The sequence below is a fragment of the Pan troglodytes genome, chromosome 5 (genome assembly GCF_028858775.2).
Source record: "Pan troglodytes isolate AG18354 chromosome 5, NHGRI_mPanTro3-v2.0_pri, whole genome shotgun sequence".
In the NCBI taxonomy this organism is placed as follows: domain Eukaryota; kingdom Metazoa; phylum Chordata; class Mammalia; order Primates; family Hominidae; genus Pan; species Pan troglodytes.
In genome coordinates this window covers 55,320,903-55,341,259 of record NC_072403.2, presented here as the reverse complement: position 1 = coordinate 55,341,259, position 20,357 = coordinate 55,320,903, and the positions used below count along the sequence as shown (strand labels likewise).

At 36.5% G+C, this 20,357-nt stretch overlaps 2 protein-coding genes across 9 annotated transcripts in view; one reads left to right on the top strand and one right to left on the bottom strand.

The window, feature by feature from the left end:
• Positions 1 to 9,010, bottom strand: part of CENPQ (centromere protein Q) — a 28,537-nt gene extending 19,527 nt beyond the window's left edge. The window contains exons 1-4 of one of the 2 annotated variants that reach the window (XM_003311322.6): positions 8,887 to 9,010; positions 2,045 to 2,164; positions 1,292 to 1,346; positions 138 to 258 (exon numbers count right to left, since the gene is read on the bottom strand). In XM_003311322.6, coding sequence (XP_003311370.3) covers positions 138 to 258; positions 1,292 to 1,346; positions 2,045 to 2,146 — 278 coding nt within the window. In that variant the 5' untranslated portion in view covers positions 2,147 to 2,164; positions 8,887 to 9,010. The remainder of the gene's footprint in view (positions 1 to 137; positions 259 to 1,291; positions 1,347 to 2,044; positions 2,165 to 8,886) is intronic. The other variant, XM_016955658.4, reaches the window with a different exon arrangement.
• Positions 8,935 to 20,357, top strand: part of MMUT (methylmalonyl-CoA mutase) — a 32,195-nt gene continuing 20,772 nt past the window's right edge. Inside the window, exons 1-6 of one of the 7 annotated variants that reach the window (XM_009451420.5) lie at positions 8,935 to 9,237; positions 11,032 to 11,090; positions 12,836 to 13,259; positions 14,282 to 14,649; positions 16,103 to 16,260; positions 18,572 to 18,743. In XM_009451420.5, the coding sequence (XP_009449695.3) occupies positions 12,875 to 13,259; positions 14,282 to 14,649; positions 16,103 to 16,260; positions 18,572 to 18,743 (1,083 nt within the window). In that variant the 5' untranslated portion in view covers positions 8,935 to 9,237; positions 11,032 to 11,090; positions 12,836 to 12,874. The remainder of the gene's footprint in view (positions 9,238 to 11,031; positions 11,091 to 12,835; positions 13,260 to 14,281; positions 14,650 to 16,102; positions 16,261 to 18,571; positions 18,744 to 20,357) is intronic. The other 6 variants (XM_063813097.1, XM_016955656.4, XM_063813098.1 and 3 more) reach the window with 6 other exon arrangements.

Below are 20,357 nucleotides of genomic sequence, written 5' to 3'. Positions count from 1 at the left end.
ACATTAATTTTATCTTCTTCCGAAATAGAAATATACTCTATTACCTTAAAATAGATGGCAATATTTAAAAGAATAATATCCATAGGAAACACCTAAATGGGAACCAAAAGAATGAAATGGAAAAATTTTATACTCACATTATTACTGATTCCATCATAGTTTGCAAATGGTCTCTGGTACTCTTTGACAGAGGTTGCCAGGTTTTTCTCTTGCTGGCTGCTATCTTTACGTGTTTTAGGTTAGTGTGCTTTGTTTGTCCTGTCGTTAGTAATAGAAGAGGCTCTGATCAATCTAGATGTTTTACGTGTTTTTGCTTAAAAACGGAATGTTTTCATCTAAAAAAGCTTATGAAATTATCAGAACAAAATATTATAAAGCTGTATAAACTGTTTAATTTACTTTTTATCACACAGCTGTAACATCCCAGGTGTTGAATATGAATATGCTTTCTATTGATAAGTTAACAGATATACTACCAAGTGATAATAGAAATAATTTTAAATGAAGAATCAAACTTTAATTATGAAAAGTTTCATTCTCAGAAATGGCCTAAATTCTTTAAACATTTCATTGAGAGGACCAGGAAACTATTTTCCAAATGTTGGATGGCAACTGGAACAAAACAGACTAATGAAACCACAAATAGATAGTGTCAACTATGCTGTTGGTACTGTTCTACTTATTAGGTATTAAAAAAAAGAAGAAATAGTACTGGATCTCATGAAAATGAGTGTTGGAGAGAAGGGATATTGAACAAATTATAGGTGTGTAAAGCATACAAAAGGAAAAAAAAGTATTGTACACTATGGCAGTATAAAACCAGAGGACCTAACCTAGTGTTGGCTGAGGAGACGTAGAGAATCCTTCCATGAAACAGTGATGTTTAAGCAAAGGCAACTACTCTAAACTAGTTTGCTCCAAACAAACTTATAATAATGGTTCCAAACTAATCTATACAGAACAGAAAGCATATTTGTCTTGAAGAAAAATTAGTACGTTTGTATTTATATCACAGATCACTAATAATTCAGGCTGTGGGCCACTTTGATTTTCTCTATTTCCTATCAACTCAGTGGCATTGAAGCCTCTACAGTATTTTGTCAGAGGTGCTAAGTAAAATTTCAGTTGACCAAAATAACTAACCACTACTACATGTTCTTACAAAAATGCAAATGTAGTTGTTTATTACTATCTTTTGCAGAACTCATAAACAAGATGCTGAACTTTTTTTCACGAATGTAGATATATCTTGATGTAGAAGCAGTTAAACAAGGTAATAGAAAAGAAATACCTTCAGAAGACAGATCTTTCAGATGATTTTTATTTCTTTTCACTGTGTTTCTAACCTAGAGGGAAAAACACATGCATAAACATAAACAGAATTAAACATCAGATAAAAGGATCCTGCTTTTACAATAGATTTTTATATATGTCAAAGAGTATTCATATAATTTCTAGTACATAGAAAAAATGTATGTTGCTACTTCTAAAGAAAAATGGTGTATATTTATCACAGAGAGGACATACTAAAGCAATTCTTGACAATGATAATAACAGAATTTTATACAGTGTCAAAGAATGTTTTAAATGAATTATTACTCACTTTGCCTATGAAATAATGTTATATACTTTACCTCCAAAACAAATATAGGCATTGCCTAATGAGTAGGGTAAAACCTGAAACTTTTTTTTTTTTTTGAGACGGAGTCTCACTCTTTTCGCCCAGGCTGGAGTGCAGTGGCACAAACTCGGTTCACTGCAACCTCTGCCTCCCGGGTTCAAGCAATTCTGCTGCTTCAACGTCCTCCCGAGTAGCTGAGATTACAGGTGCGCACCACCACGCCTGGCTAATTTTTTGTATTTTTTTTTTTTTTTTTTTTTTAAGTAGAGACGGGGTTTCATCGTGTTAGCCAGGATGGTTTCGATCTCCTGACCTCATGATCCACCCACCTCAGCCTCCCAAAGTGCTGGGATTACAGGCATGAGCCATAGTGCTTGGCCACAGTCAAAGATTTCTAAATGAGAAACCTGATATTTTCATTACCTTATTCTCTGACAACACAACTTCCTCATTATCCTTTTTTCTCTTTGGATTTCTTTTTAACTGTTGAGCATTTTTCTTGGAAGCATTTGCTTTACCAGACATCTTGATCTAAACACAGTGCTTCAAAAAAAAAAAAAAAAATCTGTAAAGATGAAAATAATGCAAAAAAAGCTAAAGCCTTGCACAATGTTTTGTTTAAAAAACTATCCTATAAATGTTCCACATTCTCTTTTTTTTTTTAAAGAAAAATCATAATAAAAGTTTGCGGATAGTATTGTATGCTTTTAAACAAGCATTTTTTAAAAGAAATAATTTTCACTCTTATCAGAATAAGGATATCTAATTCAATTTCATTCCTAGAAATTAACTTCCATTTGTATGGATTTTAGAAAATCATTTAAAAATGCTTTTGTATCTCTTATTTTATACTCTATCGTATGATAACATCCTCTCCATGTTTAAGTCCAAGGAAATAGAAATATAAAATAGTCACAGATAATGTCAGTTCAAGGAGTAAAGCCTAGGTCTTGTTATTTTAAGTAATAAATTTACCATTACCCAATTTTTGCCAAAAATGGAAGGAGACACTTTTTAGGATTATACCATCAATCTATGTGGAAATTCATGTGTTAGTCTGACACTATTAAGAATTTAAACTGCAATCCTATCTGGGCTATGTGCATTTTAACAAGAGTACAGAAATGTACTGAATACCCTGCCCTCCCGCAAATTACAAAACAGACATGGGATTGGAAATGGGGATGTTGATAAAATTTAGAGTAATTTTCCCTCTTTTATTACCAAACTCATTTCTGATAAAAGGAACAGAAGAATGAAATACTTATTCTTGCATTACACCATAAGAAGTGGATAGAAGTTAGGTGCAGTATACAAGGAAATATGTATATGCACATATTAGCTATATATGCCTAGAAAATATATATATACACATATAAACATATACACATATTAGCCATAGCTAGATATACAGATACATTATTCATCATTTATTTTCTAAACATTCAGAATTATTATACTGATACAGTTTAAATATATGTGCAGATTTAGAGAAAGACAATGATAAATCTATCCTCTCAAACGTTAAAAGCTTCAAACTCCCCTCCACCCAAGACTGGAAAAAAAATTGGGAAAGAATTAACAGAAAGATCACAAACTACATTTAGCAACCACATATCACACCAGTTACAAAAAGCAGTGGAAGTCAAAATATCACTTTATCCTGCTCTTGAACAATGTGATACCTTACCAAACACTCATTCTCTATCTTGTGTTCAATTTCTAAAATGCCTAATTACCTCAACTTTACATCTACACCCTTATACTTCCCCTACTTAAAAACCCATCCACATGACAGAATTTCACTTGTAGATCTCTCCTGGAAGGGCTGACATGTACAATATTTCAAGTTGTTCACTGAATAAGAGCATCCAGGTGAAGGGACAAGTAACAGCCGAGATTTTAGATTAAAAATGGTACACATTCCTTCTCACGATTGTTAATGAGCAGTAAGGTCTATGTTCCCTTGTCTTAAATCTTGGCAGTCTCTGAAGCTGTTTGAGCAGTAGAATATAGTAGAAGTGATTCTGTTCTAGCTTACTGGCTTAGACATGAAGAGACTGGCAACTTTGACTTCTTCTTGCTTAGAAACACTTGCTTTTTTTTTTTGAGAAGTCTTGCACTGTCGCTTGGGCTGGAGTGCAGTGGTGCGATCTCGGCTCACTGCTGCAACCTCTGCCTCCCAGGTTTAAGCGATTCTCCTGCCTCAGCCTTCCGAGTAGTTGGGACTACAGGCACCCGCCACCACGCCCAGCTAATTTTCTGCATTTTTAGTAGAGACGGCGTTTCACCATGTTGTTCAGGCCGGTCTCGAACTCCTGACCTCAAGTGATCCTCCTGCCTCAGCCTCCCAAAGCGCTGAGATTACAGGCGTGAGCCACTGAGCCCGGCCAACACTTGCTCTTATAACCCAGCCACCACCATAGGAGGAAGGCCAACACTGAGAGGAACTGAAACCCCAGGAAAGTCTTAGCTGAGCTTCCAGCCAAGAGCCAGCACCAACTTGCCAGTCTGGTACATGTACCTAAGTCAATATGCTGCAGCCCACACTGCGTGGACAAGACATGAGCAAGCCCTGCCTAGTCCCTCCCAATCCCAAATTTTGGAACAAATTAAGTGAGTAAAAAATTTACCCCAATACGTTCTGTGTAACATTCAAACTCTTTACCATGCCATTTTTAGTCCTTAACAACCTAACTCTGCCTACCTTTTCATACTTCTCTCCTACTACTCCTTAATCAAATCTCCTTCTCTAGCTAGATTTGATGATTTCCTGAACACACTTTGAGTAATTCTGCCTCCCAAACATACACTGAACTTTCTACCTGAGCAGCTCTCTTCTGTCTCTGCCCACCCTCTCAGATCATGAGCCACCTTCTTTTCAAAATCTTCCTAACTATTCTACTTCATTTCTCTCTAAGTCTGTGGCTCTTTTGCTCTGTCTCATTTGGTACTTATTTATAGCTTGGGTCCATTAATCATTTTCTTCTTGATATTCTTTATTAAAATAACATGTAATTTAGCGCTACTCCAAATCTCATTCAAACTGTTTGCCATAATCCTTTCAAGTGTGGAAATTGAAGGTAACCATTTAGGAACTTTTATAGCAATTTGATAGAGTAATTTTATGCACATTGAACCTTATCATAAAATAATTAGCCTTGTCTTCGCCGTATCATTTTCTAGTAATTAGTATTTTTTAAAAAAAGACTTTTTTCAGAACAGTTTTAGGTTTACAGAAAATTGAGCAAAACATACAGAAACTTCTTATATAATCCCTGCCCTTCCCCATTCCCTGCAACCTCTAGTATTAACATCACACACCAAACTGGTACATTTGCTGTAATTGTTGACACATCATATTACCCAAAATCCATTGTTTACATCAGAGTTCACTCCTGGTATTATACCACAAGGGAGTTTGACTAATAATTGATTTTTAATTGCATTTTACAAAAGTATCAGTTAGGACTGATTAGAAATAAAAAGCAAAACTGGTCTAACAGAGTTTGAGAAGTACTGTTAACAATGAAACCTCCTTGAGGCACTAGACTACAGCACAAAGTTTCTCAACCTCAGCACTATTAACATTTTAGATGGATCATTCTTTGTTGTGGAGACTGTGGTGTGTATTGTAGGATGTTTAGCAGCATGCTTGGGTCTACGTAGACCGTCAGATGCTAGAATACTTCCAACCCCTGAGTAGAGCCAATCAAAATTGTTTCCAGACATTGCCAAATGTCTCCTGGGTCAAAATCAACCCAGGTTGAGAACACTACCATAATGGTTAAGAGCAGTCCTGCAACGAGGGTAAATTGTTCAAGCTCCAGATCTAGCCCTGCCACTTAATTAACTGTATATCTTTGGGCAAGTAAATTAACTCATTTTCCCCATTAGTAAAATGATTAATAAAAGTACTAACATTAAAGCCTTTTGTAAAGCAAAAATGATTTAACAAAGAATATATAAACCACCTAGAACAGTATTTGAGACATAGTAAGAATCCAATAAACAAAAGACATTGTTTCTATCACTTCTGGGCTACTCACAGTGCATATAAAAATGAATAGGTATTTTGTCCCATTCTTAGATCCAAGGGAAACCACAGCTTAGTGATAGTGCACAGGTAGAGACAGATATGAAAATAATTACTATGTATATTTATAAATGTTATAAAGAGGCAAGTGAGCGAATGACTGTCTTAAACTGGTTTGTGCTATGGGTAAGAATGTACAGGCATAACTCTTTTTATTGTGTATCACTTTATTGAGCCTCGCAGACACTGTATTTTGTTGTTGTTGTCTTACAAACTAAAGGTTTGTGGCAAGCCTGCACTGAACAACTATATTGATGCCATTTTTCCAACAGATTGTGCTCACTCTTCATGTTTCTGTGTCATATTTTGATAACTCTCACAGTATTTCAAACCTTTTCATTATTATATCTGTTATGGTGATTGATGTTACTCTGTAATTGTTTTGGGGCACTATGAACCATGCCAATATCAGACAGAGAACTTAATAGGTAAATGTTGCGTGTGTTCTGACTGCTCCACCAACTGGCTGTTCCCTGCCTCTCTCCCTCTCCTTAGGCCTCCCTATTCCCTGAGACACAGTGGTATTGAAATTAGGCCATTTAATAACCCTACAATGGCCTCTAAGTGTTCAAGTGAAAGCAAAAATCACACCTCTCTCACTTTAAATTAAAAGCTAGAAATGTTTAAGCAAGGTGAGGTAGGCATGTCAAAAGCCAAGATAGGCTGGAAACTACACCAGTTAGCCAAGCTGTGAATGCAAAGGAAAAGTTCTTGAATGAAATTTAAAGTGCTATTCCAGTGAAGACATGAATGATAAGAAAGCAAAAAACAGCCTTATTACTGATAGGGAGAAAGTTTGAGTGGCCTGAGATTGAAGATCAAACTAGCCACAACACGCCCTTAAACCAAAGATGAATTCATGGCAATGTCTTAACTCACTTCAATTCTATGAAAGCTGAGAGAGGTGAGAAAGTTGTAGCAAAAGAGCTTGAAGCTAGCAGAGCTTGGTTCCTGAGGTTTAAGGAAATAAGCTATCTGCATAACATGAAAGTACAAAGTGAAGCAGCAAGTGCTGATGCAGAAGCTGCAGCAAGTTATCCAGTTCTAGGTAAGATAATTGATGAAGGGGCTACACTAAACAACAGATTTTCAATGAAGACAAAACAGCCTTCTATTGGAAGATACTGTCTAGGACTTTCATATCTAGAAAGAAGTCATTGCCTGGCTTCAAAGCTTCAAAAGACAGGCTGACTCTCTTGTAGGGGCTAATATGGGTGGTAACTTGAAGCCAATGCTCATTGACCATTCTGAAATATCCTAGAGCTCTTATTCTTTTAAATCTTCTCTGTCTGTGCTCTGGAAATGGAAGAACAAAGCATGAGTGACAGCACATCTGTTTACAGCACGGTTTACTGAGTATTTTAAGCCCATCTTTGAGACCTACAGCTCACAAAAAGATTCCTTTCAAAATAATACTGCTCAATGACCACGTACTTGGTCACCCAAGAGCTCTGATAGAGATGTACAAGGAGATTAATGCTGTTTTCATGTCTGCTAACACAACATCCATTCTGCAGCCCATGAATCAAAGAATAATTTTGACTTTCAAGTTATATTATTTAAGAAATACATTTTGTAAAGCTATAGCTGCCCTAGACAGTGATTCCTCTGATGGATCTGGGCAAAATAAATTGAAAACTTCTGGAAATGATTCACCATCCCAAATGCTAGTAAGAACATTCATGATTCATGGGAGGAGGTCAAAATATCAACATTAACAGAAGTTTGAAAAAAGTTGATTCCAACCCTCATGGATGACTTTGTAAAGGTCATGACTTTGTTCAAGACTTCAGTGGAGGAAGTGATGAAAGATCTGGTGGCAATAGCAAGAGAAATAGTGGAGCCTGAAGATGTACCTGAATTGCTGCAATCTCATGATAAAACTAGTGGAAAAGAAGTTGCTTCTTATGAATGAGCGAAGTTCTTGAGATGAAATCTACTCCTGGTGAAGATGCTGTGAATATTCTTGAAATATCAACAAAGAATTCAGAATATAACAAAACCTTAGTTGCTAAAGCAATGGTAGGGGTTAAGAGGATTTACTCTAATTTTGAAAGAAGTTCTACAGTGGGTAAAATGCTTTCAAACAGCATCGCATGCTACAGAGAAATCTTTAGTGAATGGAAGAGTCAACTGCTGTACAAAATTCATTATTTTGTTATTTTAAGAAACTGCCACAGCAACTCCAATCTTCAGCAACCATCACCCTGATTGGTCAACAGCCATCAACATCAAGCAAGACCCTCCACCAGCAAAAAGATTAGGACTTGCTGAAGGCTGAGATGATTGGTAGCATTTTTTAGCAATAAAATATTTTAAAATTACAGCATGTAATTTTTTTTTACACATAATGCTATTGCACACTTAATAGGTTACAATACAGCATAAATACAACTGTTATATGCACTGGGAAACCAAAAAATTCGTGTGACAGGCTTTATTGGTCTGGAACCGACCCCGCAATATCTCGGAAGTATGTTTGTACATTATTCATAGAAAAAGTATTAGTCTAATAACATTTTGAAATATTTAGCCAAAAAGTAGAAAAATGAAGCATCCAAGGGAAAACAGTAAAACTCGGACAGCAGGAAAGCTCGGAAAAAAAAACAAAAAACAAAAAACCTGGCGTGTTCAGGCACAGGAAAATCCAGCGAGGCTTTTAATGTGTATAGGAGAAGTGAAAAGAAATAAGGCTGGTACAGTAGTTTGCCGCCAGACTATATGCTTTAGGAGAGAGGGAGGCATTCTAGGTTGTCTTGTTTTCCTTACCAGCTTGTTGATACTCATGGGACTCAATTATCTCAATTTAGACCTCTATGTGGGCACAAGAGTGAGTAGGACTCCTGGAGAAACACAGACACTAATGTCCAAGGCTGCACTTGACTTCACTAGTGCCCGCGGGAGAAATTTAGCAATGAGGATGAGCCATGAGGATGATTCGGGAGAAATAGGGAGGAAGTACTCATGGCTTTGCTCCCTCCCCCCAATCAAACATCTCAATCTCAGGATCCTAAGGGCAGACCTTTTAGGACATCGGGCATTTCCCCGTGAGCAATCCCCCCTCGCTATCCTCAAATGCAAACTGCGGAGTCTGCCACAAACACGTTGGCTTTAAAACTCATCCCTGAACTTTAGATCCACCCAGCCGGTTAAGGATATCACGACTCACCACTGATTCTTCTTGCACCTTTCTGGGAGCCGCGCTTAGAGTAATTCGCGCCCAAACATTCGTAAACAGAGGAGACCCGGAAGTGGGCGGGAAGAACGCGGAAATGGGCATCTAACCCTACCCCTAAACGTCATCAGGAATGCGCCCATGAGAGCGCTATTAGATTGGCTGGAGGGAGGGCGGTGTCGGCCTACGCCCCCAGAGTCTTCCGGCTGACGCTAGCGGTGGAGCGGTTTGTGTGGGCTTGGTGAGGGCGGGGAGGCCTGGCTGTGTGGATGTCTGACAGGTGAGGCGGGGGACGCAGAAGTGCAGCCGCCCTCTCCCACAGCGGAGTCCAAAACAGGCCTACCAGTGAGTAGGACGTACACCTTTCAGATCGCTCCATTCTTCTGGCTCCTGTCCCTCCTCTACCCCTGTATTTTGAACTTTTGTCCTTTCTCTCCCGCTCTGTCCTTTACTTCTGTCTTCTTTACCTTCCTACTGTGACGGGATCCCACTCTCTGCCTTCTCCTTAGGTTTAGATTTTCACTTCGACCAACCTCTCGTTTTGGGCGAAGTCCCTGGCAATTCGGAGGTACTTCTGGAAAGAAGGTGCTTTTAATACTTTAGGGGCCATGTCGGTATCTTCTTTGGCCACTTAAGCACCCTGAACTGTTCCCGTTGGCAGAGGTCACTTTTTGTATGGTTCCAAAGGGATGCACCTGCTTCATGGCTGCCTCCCTTCTAGGTTGTGGGTTATGTTATTGTCAGGGTCTTTCTAAGAGTTTTCGGGACTAAAAGTGATTTTCTGTGTGTAAACAGGATTAAGAGTGTAAACAGTGTTAAGAGTGAGAGGTAGAATACAAAAGACAGGTCTAAATTGACATAAAAGCTTACATTACTAACTCGTTCTCAGTTTTATCTAGAAAGAAGGTGGCCTTAGGGAAGCTCGAAGCCCTGGATAACGTATGTGTGTAAAGTTTTAAACCACTTGATGATTTTCTCCCAATATAATTTTGTGTTTAATGATGTACTTATGCTAATATCAAATATAATTTTCATGCCCTATGTTTCCATCTCCAAACCCAACTGGTTGAACATCAAAGTACCTTCTTGAAGTATTAATGTGCAATCATACGTCAGCAGCCAAAGCTTGAAACTTATTGGTTCAAGAAATCTTTTTCTCACTGATCTGTTTTTGAGGTGTGGGGGTGGGATTAATCATTGCTCTTTAACTCATTTTAGTTGTCAGTAACATATTTGCTTTGCATGTTGCTTCTTTGAATGCTTGAGGCCTCTCTTGATGGTCTTCTGAGAAAATTCAGAGGTCGTATTGCCATCCGCAGTAGTTGTGTTTTTATCTAAAAATGGTGTCTGTTTCCAGCCTCCACCAATTCACATGTGATTTTCAGGAAGTCACTTAAACGGGGCTCTTTCCTATTAGTTGTTCAGATTTAGGAAAGCCCACGTGAAATGAGTGTGATATTTCCTGCCAACAGTTTAGTCTCAGGTGGTTTTCAAATTACCTTTTACAGGATTACTATTGAAACAGTTTAGTTGTAGCTTCATTATTTTTTCATCCACCTTTTAAGCTAGTAAATGTAGTGGATGGCTTGCAAAAAGATGGATGACAAGGACCCCATGGATTTAAAGAATAAAAATCGTGCTAGTATTAAAAAATGGAAGGTTTTTTTGTTTTGTTTTGAGACGGGGTCTCTCTCTGTTGCCCAGGTTGGAGTGCAGTGGCACGATCTCTGCTCACTGCAACCTCTGCTTCCCGGGTTGAAGTGATTTTCCTGCCTCAGCCTCCTGAGTACCTGGGATTGCTGGTGTGCGCCACCATGCCCAGCTAATTTTTGTATTTTTAGTAGAGACTGGGTTTCACCGTGTTGGCCAGGCTGGTCTTGAACCCCTGACCTCAAATGATCCACCTGCCTCGGCCTCCTGAAGTGCCGGGGTTCCAGGCGTGAACCACCATGCCCAGCCTCTTTTTTGTTATGTTTCCATTTAGACTTTGTTCTATGTACTTTTTACATAGTTGAACCTATTGCACTTACAATTATGTGTCTTGAGTCTTTTACTTACTACTTTTTGAGTTTGTTTCTCTTTTTTTGGGAAACTATGCATAACACATTTTTAACTTTTTACTTATACATATATTTACAGAAACTGCATAAAACATAACTGTATAATTTGATGAATTTCCACAAACAGAATATATCTAGGTAAGTGGCAATCAGATCAAGACCATTACCCCCAAAAGCCCCTCTCTTGCTCCTGTTGTATTCTAGCAACCATTAAGTAACCATTCTTCTGACTTCTAACATCAAAGATTAGTTTTGCCAGCTTTCTAAACATATTTTAATAACTACATGAAATTCTATCATTTGTATATGCTGTAATTCACTTATTCATATGTTATCAGATACTTATGATTTTCCTAAGTTTTCTCTATTACAAATAAAACTATAGGAAACATCTATTTTATATATTACTACAGAAGCTTTCCCAGGAGTAATATTCCTCAGTGGAATGGCATAAACATTTCTGAAGCATTTCATGTATATTGACAATTTACTTTCCAAAGTAGTTAAAATAGTTAATACTGTCACCAGTGGTTTATGTCTCTTGTTTAACGACCCCATAATAAGTGTTGAGTATTGATTTCATTTAAGCTTTACTAAACTGATAGGTAAGAAGTGGTATGGAAAATAAAACTTGAAACTCCCTTTACTTGTTGCCTTATCCAGTATAAAACACATAGTATAGTGAATATATTAATGTTTGTATCTCAATATCTTTTTAAACAATGGGCTCTATATGTTTAGGCTGTATGACTCTGACAAGTTTTAGTAATTCAGGTAAACAGTTTACGGCTTTGTGAGGTGGGATTTTGATCAAGCGACTTTATTTCTCTGAGCCTCAGTTTCTACATCTGGAAAATGATGACGCTGAAGCCAGCAACCTAGTATAAAAGTCTATGCTAGTTATCCAGAATATGCAGCTCTAATGTTGGAGCAGTTTATAAACTAGCACAGAAGTAGATTACTGAAGAGGCCATTTAGCTCACCTTATGGGTTCTGGGATGAGTTGTGAGCGTATTAGTTAAATGCAAGGACTTTGAAACAGGCTGCATAGGTTACCAATCAATGCTGGCTCTTCTGTGCCTCAGTTTCCTAATCTGTAAAATAAGGATAATAATAGTACCTACCTCTTAGGGGTATTGTAAAGATTAAAATTGCTACTCTCTGTGATGTCTTTATAGCCTTCTATGTTACTGGCACATAGAAACGCTGCAAATTGGAGATAATGCCTTAGCTGAATTAGCCAGAGAAGAACATTTTAGGCAGAAGGAAGAGCAAGAGCAAATTCAGAAAACTTTGACATATGTGCAGCCAACTGTAGGTAATCCAGTATTTCTAGTGCACAAAATGCATAAAGAGGACAAAGACAGAGATGGGTCTGAGGGGGAAACAGAGACCAGTTCATGAAGGCCTTGAATGCCTGTTTGTCTTATTCATCACTTTTTTCTCCATTACCCAACATAATGTCGGTCATAAACTGATATTTAATAAAAGCACTTTCAATGAAAAAATTAATTAGGAGGCTGTAGTATATCTTCCACATGATACAGAGTCTTTGAAAAATTCCATGAGGGGTGTGACATAGTCATATTTACATTGATGTCATTGTATGGAAGGGATTCGTATAGAATGGAGTACAAGGGGGGTAAGACTGGTCAGTAAGACCAGCTAAGAGGCTACTGAGGAAAAAGACTGGAACTACAGGACTGATAGTAATTGTGAAGAAGAGGGGCCAAAGTTATAAAATATCAGGTGCAGGAAGCAGAAAAGGGGAAGAAATGAAATCAGACTAATACATCCTCTTTCTTTTCTGTTCCTTTCTTATGAGTAGCTCCTATTTCCCACCCCCTCTTCTAAATGTTTTTACTCTATGTTTCTTTTTCTAGGTCAGTTCTTATTTCTATTGGGTGTTTCCATGCTCCACCATGTTAAGAGCTAAGAATCAGCTTTTTTTACTTTCACCTCATTACCTGAGGCAGGTAAAAGAATCATCAGGCTCCAGGCTCATACGGCAACGACTTCTACACCAGCAACAGCCCCTTCACCCAGAATGGGCTGCCCTGGCTAAAAAGCAGCTGAAAGGCAAAAACCCAGAAGACCTAATATGGCACACCCCGGAAGGGATCTCTATAAAACCCTTGTATTCCAAGAGAGATACTATGGACTTACCTGAAGAACTTCCAGGAGTGAAGCCATTCACACGTGGACCATATCCTACCATGTATACCTTTAGGCCCTGGACCATCCGCCAGTATGCTGGTTTTAGTACTGTGGAAGAAAGCAATAAGTTCTATAAGGACAACATTAAGGGTGAGATTTTAATGTAAGACATAATATTTATGATAAGTCATATACCTCCTAGTTTTTTATTTTTGGGGGGTTAATCTCTGTAAAGATGATATTCACTCTATAATTTTGTAGTTAAAGACTATACTCTGAAAAAAGTGGATTTTTTTAACTTCTGTGGTCAAAAAGATAAGTGAATTAGAATAAGGTGCTAAATTTTTGAAAGAAAACAACACATGCACGTTGTTTAAAAGGAATTAGGTGAGGTAAAGTTGCATGAAGAAAAGAAGACATTAGCTTTGCCTTTGAAAAATGTTCAATTAACATTGTTGGGATAGCGGTTGGAGAGGAAGATAGTTTAGATGATGCCCAAAGAAAGTGTAAATGTGATAACGTGGTACAAACATATTCAGGGCAACCTGGCATTCATTCACTGAAAATTATCTTAACTATTATTTCTTCTTTCTGAGCTGTAATAAAATTGTACTGTTTGAATACTAAACTTGTAGATTTATAAGTTTGTATTGCCCATGGAAGGTTGAACTTACATTTAGTATAGACTATTTTAGTTATTTAAAAATTTTGTACGATGGTCATAATTCTGTTTTCCAGAATATTTGAATAGCCAGGAATCCTTTGTGACCATATTAGATAAAAGAACAAAATAGTAAGCAAGCATACAAATGCTAAGTTATTTTTGCCATATATGAACAGCCAGATCTTTTCATGAATTTTAGAAATATTTCAATCAAGTACCATATCTTCAGATAGACACGAGATGATTGAGATTTGTTGTTTCTTCCATTCTTTCCTTTAGTGAGGTCTGGAACTAAATTTGTGCATTTTGGCACAAGGGAAACCACTGACTCTCTTAAGAAGTGAAGTATCTTTATTTAAGCTGGTTTTGACATGTATGAGCATAAAAATAGTTGTTATAAAAGTGTACTGTTATGAGATGAATCAACATTTTTAGTAGTGTTAAAGTAAATCATTTTACCTTGATTCCAGACTCTTGAATCTTACATTATTTTTCTTTATATATTTAGCTGGTCAGCAGGGATTATCAGTTGCCTTTGATCTGGCAACACATCGTGGCTATGATTCAGACAACCCTCGAGTTCGTGGTGATGTTGGAATGGCTGGAGTTGCTATTGACACTGTGGAAGATACCAAAATTCTTTTTGATGGAATTCCTTTAGAAAAAATGTCAGTTTCCATGACTATGAATGGAGCAGTTATTCCAGTTCTTGCAAATTTTATAGTAACTGGAGAAGAACAAGGTGTACCTAAAGAGAAACTTACTGGTACCATCCAAAATGATATACTAAAGGAATTTATGGTTCGAAATACATACATTTTTCCTCCAGAACCATCCATGAAAATTATTGCTGACATCTTTGAATATACAGCAAAGGTATACTTTGTGGTTATTATAGATTTTTCTATAGTTCCTTGAATGTAGGAATTTTTACAACATGCTATAACTGAATTTAAAAATTTAGTCTGAGTAATATAAATTTAGAATGTTTTGTTATTGTTACTTTTTGTTTTTAATGTACTAATTTTATGTTCTATCATTACTTGCAGGAATCTGGGCAACAGATCTTTACTGTGTTTTCTTTATTCCTAAAATTTAACTCTGATAATTGTTAGATTCAGGGAGGTCTTCTACTTACATTTTTAAATTTCCCTCCGAAATTCAGATGCAGTTGTGAAGTAGACACTGGTATCAGACAAATGAGGATTGGAATATCAGCTTTATTTCTGCTAAAAGCTGAATTGGAAGATATCACTTATCACTCATATCTGCAACCTCAAGGAGGTCCCTAATATTCACCCCTGAATTAGGCTTATCTTTCCCAATAAGAATGATGGGAAAAGTCCTTCCATAGGGACACATTTTCCTCCTTCATTTTCCTGTGAGCAATTTGTTTATATTTCCCCCCATTATTCACACTTTGCTTCTTACCAGCAATGCGCTCCTTCTCCTTACCTACGTTAAAGTTAGATCATTATTTCATGGCACAGAGAAAATCATCATCAACCCTTTTTATCTCTATCAACCCTTGTAATTACTGTTATCTCCAAACTCTAGCAAGCATTGCGTAGCAAGCATTTTATGTTTGGTTAACTCTTGGTAAAGATAGTTTTTCTTGGCTGTGCAGGATATGTGTGATGTACTCTACCTAACATGAAATTTTAGGGGAATAGTGGAAATACAGTTTTTGTAGTGATTGTGGTGGAAAGAACCTGTCTGGGATATGCTTAGTATTAAATGTCACAGTAAATCAAACTGAAATATTTGATTTTTAAAGCCATGCATTTTATCCCATTTTGTTTCAACATATAGTACTAAGAATCAAATCATTTTATTTTTTTCCTACTGTGGACTTATTCATGTTTGATGCCTTCATTCAAATTAGAAAAGTAATAACTAGTAAATAATAATAAATTTATGCATTTTAAGCAGATTAACCCAAGGTTTGGGTCTACAACCTCTTATGAGGTCCACGTCATTGGTTTGGAATTAAAAATGCCTCATTTAGTTCTCAGGCCAAAGGTTACATTCCTAACCTCAGCTAGCTAATTCCACAATTTAAACTTTCAGAATGGTTAGTATAAATTCTTGTCCACCAGAAAAATAAAGTAGGTACAGTCCTGATGATGGTTCATGGACAAACCATTTAAATTGGAAAGCAAATTAAATGTAACAAATAAGCATTAAATATTTTGTTAACATTATGAACTACTAAGTTTATTTGAGTTTAACATCATTTTAAAATAATATTTATGCTTAGAAAGTGGATTTAATAGAACCTTTTAATATTTTTACTTATTCACTGTTACAATTTTTTTTTTTTATGTAGCACATGCCAAAATTTAATTCAATTTCAATTAGTGGATACCATATGCAGGAAGCAGGGGCTGATGCCATTCTGGAGCTGGCCTATACTTTAGCAGATGGATTGGAGTACTCTAGAACTGGACTCCAGGCTGGCCTGACAATTGATGAATTTGCACCAAGGTGAGTAAATTAAACCTAGATATTGTTTCAACATCAAGAAATGCATAGGACCATTTTGTATATTGATAAAATGAATTTATAAATATAAATGTCAGGCTAGATTTAGATTTTCTTATATTTTATCTGAGTGATAATGAGAGAAAAGGCCAATATTTCTAATAAAAAATAGAATTAAATTTGGCTGTACTTCTTTGTAAATTCGAGGAATATCTTGTCTCCAGCTATTTAGAGAACACAATTAAGTTGCACGTTTTAACAAATTACATTAAAATGTAAACATAATGTTGAGACAGTTTTTTCTAATTTTTCCATTTTAGAATACAGAATTCATCTATTATTATTATTTTTTCTGTTGCACTATCTAATGTAATGTTTTGGGATCCACTGTGCTGTTGAAACATTTGTTTCACAACAGTTTCTTAATAATGTTGTATGAAAAATATGGGAAAACTTAAATGAAGTTTATGAAATATTTAAATTTGGAAGTCGAAAGTCATTCAGTGGTTCAATCAGTACAGCAATCACTTGCTAAGCTTTGCTGTGCCAAACACTAGCCTATATGCTGACAATACAACATGTAGAAAACATAGCTTCTGCCTTTAGTGTTTATAGACTACTGAAATGCTCCTTTGTACCGGGGATTTGTGTACTTACTGTGACAGCAGTTCCCAAAGTGTGGTCTAAGAACAGCTGGGCATTGCTAAGACTCTTTCTGGGGTATTTGAGATCAAAACTGTTTTTATGCTTATATTAGAGCTTTATTTGCCTTTTTCACTTTCATTTTCTCAAGAATTTATAGTGATGTTTTTCAGAAGCTACACGATATGTGATACTGCAACAGATTGCAGAAACAGATATGAGACTCCAGCTGTTTTCTCTTAAGCCATACATTGAAGAGATTTGCAAAAATGTAAAACAATGATGCTTTTATTATATATATATATTTTAAGAAGCATACTTATTTTTCATAAGAAATGTTACTAATGTTAACATGTTGTGTGTTTATTTTGATTTGATTTGATGATTATTGAGATAGGATCTTGCTCTGTTGCACATGCTGGAGTGCAATGGCATGATCACTGCTCATTGCAGCCTCAGCCTGCCAGGCTTAAGGGTTCCTCCCACCTCAGGCTCCCAAGTAGCTGTGACTACAGGTGTGTGCCACCATACCTGGCTAATTTTTAAGTTTGCTTGTAGAGATGGGGTTTCCCTGTGTTGCCCAGCTGGTATCAAACTCCTGGGCTCAAGCTATCCTCCTGCCTTGGCCTCCTAAAGTGCTGAGATTCTAGGCAGTAGCCTCTGTGCCCTTCCTTATTGTTACTTTTGAATGAACTAGTAAATAAAATATTGATAGATATTATACAAATAAAGAAATAAATTTTTTGGAATTTTCAGTAAGTTTTAAGAGTAAAAAGGGAACCTGAGATCAAAATATTTGAAAACTGCTGTGTTAAGAACTTCTTTCAAGGCTGGGTGTGGTGGCTCATGCCTGTAATCCCAGTGCTTCGGGTGACCGAGGCGGACATGAGGCCAGGAATTCAAGACCAGTCTGGCCAACATGGCGAAACCCAGTCTCTATTAAAAATACAAAAATTAGCTGGGCATGGTTGTGCTTGTCTGTAATTCCAGCTACTTGGGAGGGTGAGGCACAAGAATCGCTTGAACCTGGGAAGTGGAGGTTGCAGTGACCCGACATTGCTTCGTTGCACTCCAGCCTGTGCAATAGAACAAGACTCTGTCTCAAAAAAAGAACTTCCAAAAATGTGTCAGAAGTAGATTTGCAAGCTTTGTGCCTTTAGAGACAGGCAAGTAACCTAAATGTTTAAATCAGCACAGAATATAAGATAAAAGGGAGAGGTGAAGGGCACAAATTGGAGAAGTATATGCCTAGACCAATGCACAATCATTCTTTTACAAAACACTTTTCTGGCTAAACAAAGCAAATTTGCTGTTTTATTTCATTCATAGGTGACTCCTGTCTTACATATTGAGTATTCCTAAAATATACATTTTTTAATTAAATTGAATCTTTATTTAATGAAGGGCATAGGAAGAGATTCTTTCATTAAGAAAACCAATTACAAAGTGAATAATTCTTACCTGAAACAAAATTTCTTCCATATGCATAAAACTGTAATTTTATGTTAGGTTTAAAGTTACATAAATATACATGTACTGATCTTAATTCAAATTAAGTTCTTCGAAATTAAAATATAGACCTTGATTTTCTAGTGTGTGATACAATTAGTTTTATTTTCTGCTCTATATTGTTAACTTTAATTAAATTCTGGACCTAATGTTACTATTTTAGGTTGTCTTTCTTCTGGGGAATTGGAATGAATTTCTATATGGAAATAGCAAAGATGAGAGCTGGTAGAAGACTCTGGGCTCACTTAATAGAGAAAATGTTTCAGCCTAAAAACTCAAAATCTCTTCTTCTAAGAGCACATTGTCAGACATCTGGATGGTCACTTACTGAGCAGGTATGTATATAATTTAAAATGTAGAATTTTAATAAAGTCATGTATATATATTTTTTCTGAGCAATGTGGCACAAGCAGGAAATAGATTTAAGAAGCTATCTGTTAATATTTGAAATGATAAATATTCTGAAGCATAATGTATACTTAGGTTTGTAATTATACATAATATAATAAATAAATAAATAAAAATTGTCTCCCTCTGGTGGTTAACAATATAAAATCACTTACTTCCTAGCTTCCCTGTAGTGCTGAAACACTTGTAAAAGTAAACAAGGCTGGGCGAGTTGGCTCACACCAGTAATTCCAACATTTTGGGAGGCCGAGGCACCCAGCCTGGCCAACCTGGCAAAACCCTACCTCTACTAAAAATACAAAATTAGTTGGGCGTGGTGGTGCATGCCTATAATCCCAGCTACTTGGGAAGCTGAGGTAGGAGAATCACTTGAACCTGGGAGTCGGAGGTTGCAGTGAGCCAAGATGACGCCACTGCACTCCAGCCTGGGCAACAAGAGCACAACTACGTCTCAAAAAAAAAAAAAAAAAAAAAAAAGAAAGAAAACAGAATTTGATGATGAGAAAGAAGCAAAAGTCATAAGTTAGTACTCTCATATAATTGTAAGAGTTATAATTCTTAACATAAAACTGCCTATTTAAAATTAATTATATATACATACATATTTTATGTGTTAAAGTTATGTATTTAAGCAAGCATGCAAGCAGACTGTTTAAAGACTATTTTTACTTGGGTAATTTAATTTGTTCTCTTAAAAATTGTATAGTTATGGCCTTGTTTTTATACATGTTCTCTTTACATATGAAATTATTTTGGTACATTTAAAAATTATATGTGCAAAGTTACATTGCTTTTATACATTTAAATGTTGAATAATAACTATTATACTCTGTATGAAATAAAACTTCAGGTTCTTATAAATGGAGAAATAGACCTGGCACAGTGGCTCACGCCTGTAAATCCCAGCACTTTGGGAGGCCAAGGCGGGCAGATCACAAGGTCCGGAGATCAAGACCATCCTGGCTAACACGGTGAAACCCCGTCTCTACTAAAAATACAAAAAAATTAGCCGGGTGTGGTGGCAGGCGCCTATAGTCCCAGCTACTCAGGAGGCTGAGGCAAGAGATTGGAGTGAACCCGGGAGGCAGAGCTTACAGTGAGCCGAGATTGCGCCACTGCACTCCAGCCTGGGTGACAGAGCGAGACTCCGTCTCAAAATAAATAAATAAATAAAATAAAAATAAATAAATAAATACATGGAGAAATAAGAGATTTTTAGGGTTGGAAGGAACTTTAATAATCATTTTTATTTTAACCTGCTTATTTTTTCAGCTAAAGAAACTGAAGTTCAGAGAGATCCAATGACTTGCCCAAATCACAATTAGGCATGAAATAAACTAGAACTCAAATTTCCGATATCTCAGTTCATTGTTCATCTATTTTATTAACATTTATTCAGTGCCTGTTTTGTACACATCATTGTGGTAGATACTGTGAGGTAGAAAAAATAATCAGCAAAGAGTGAATTATGAAATGAAGGACTATATAATCTTAAGTAGAAAAAGAATGCATTGTTGATATACTTATAGAAAAGTATTTAG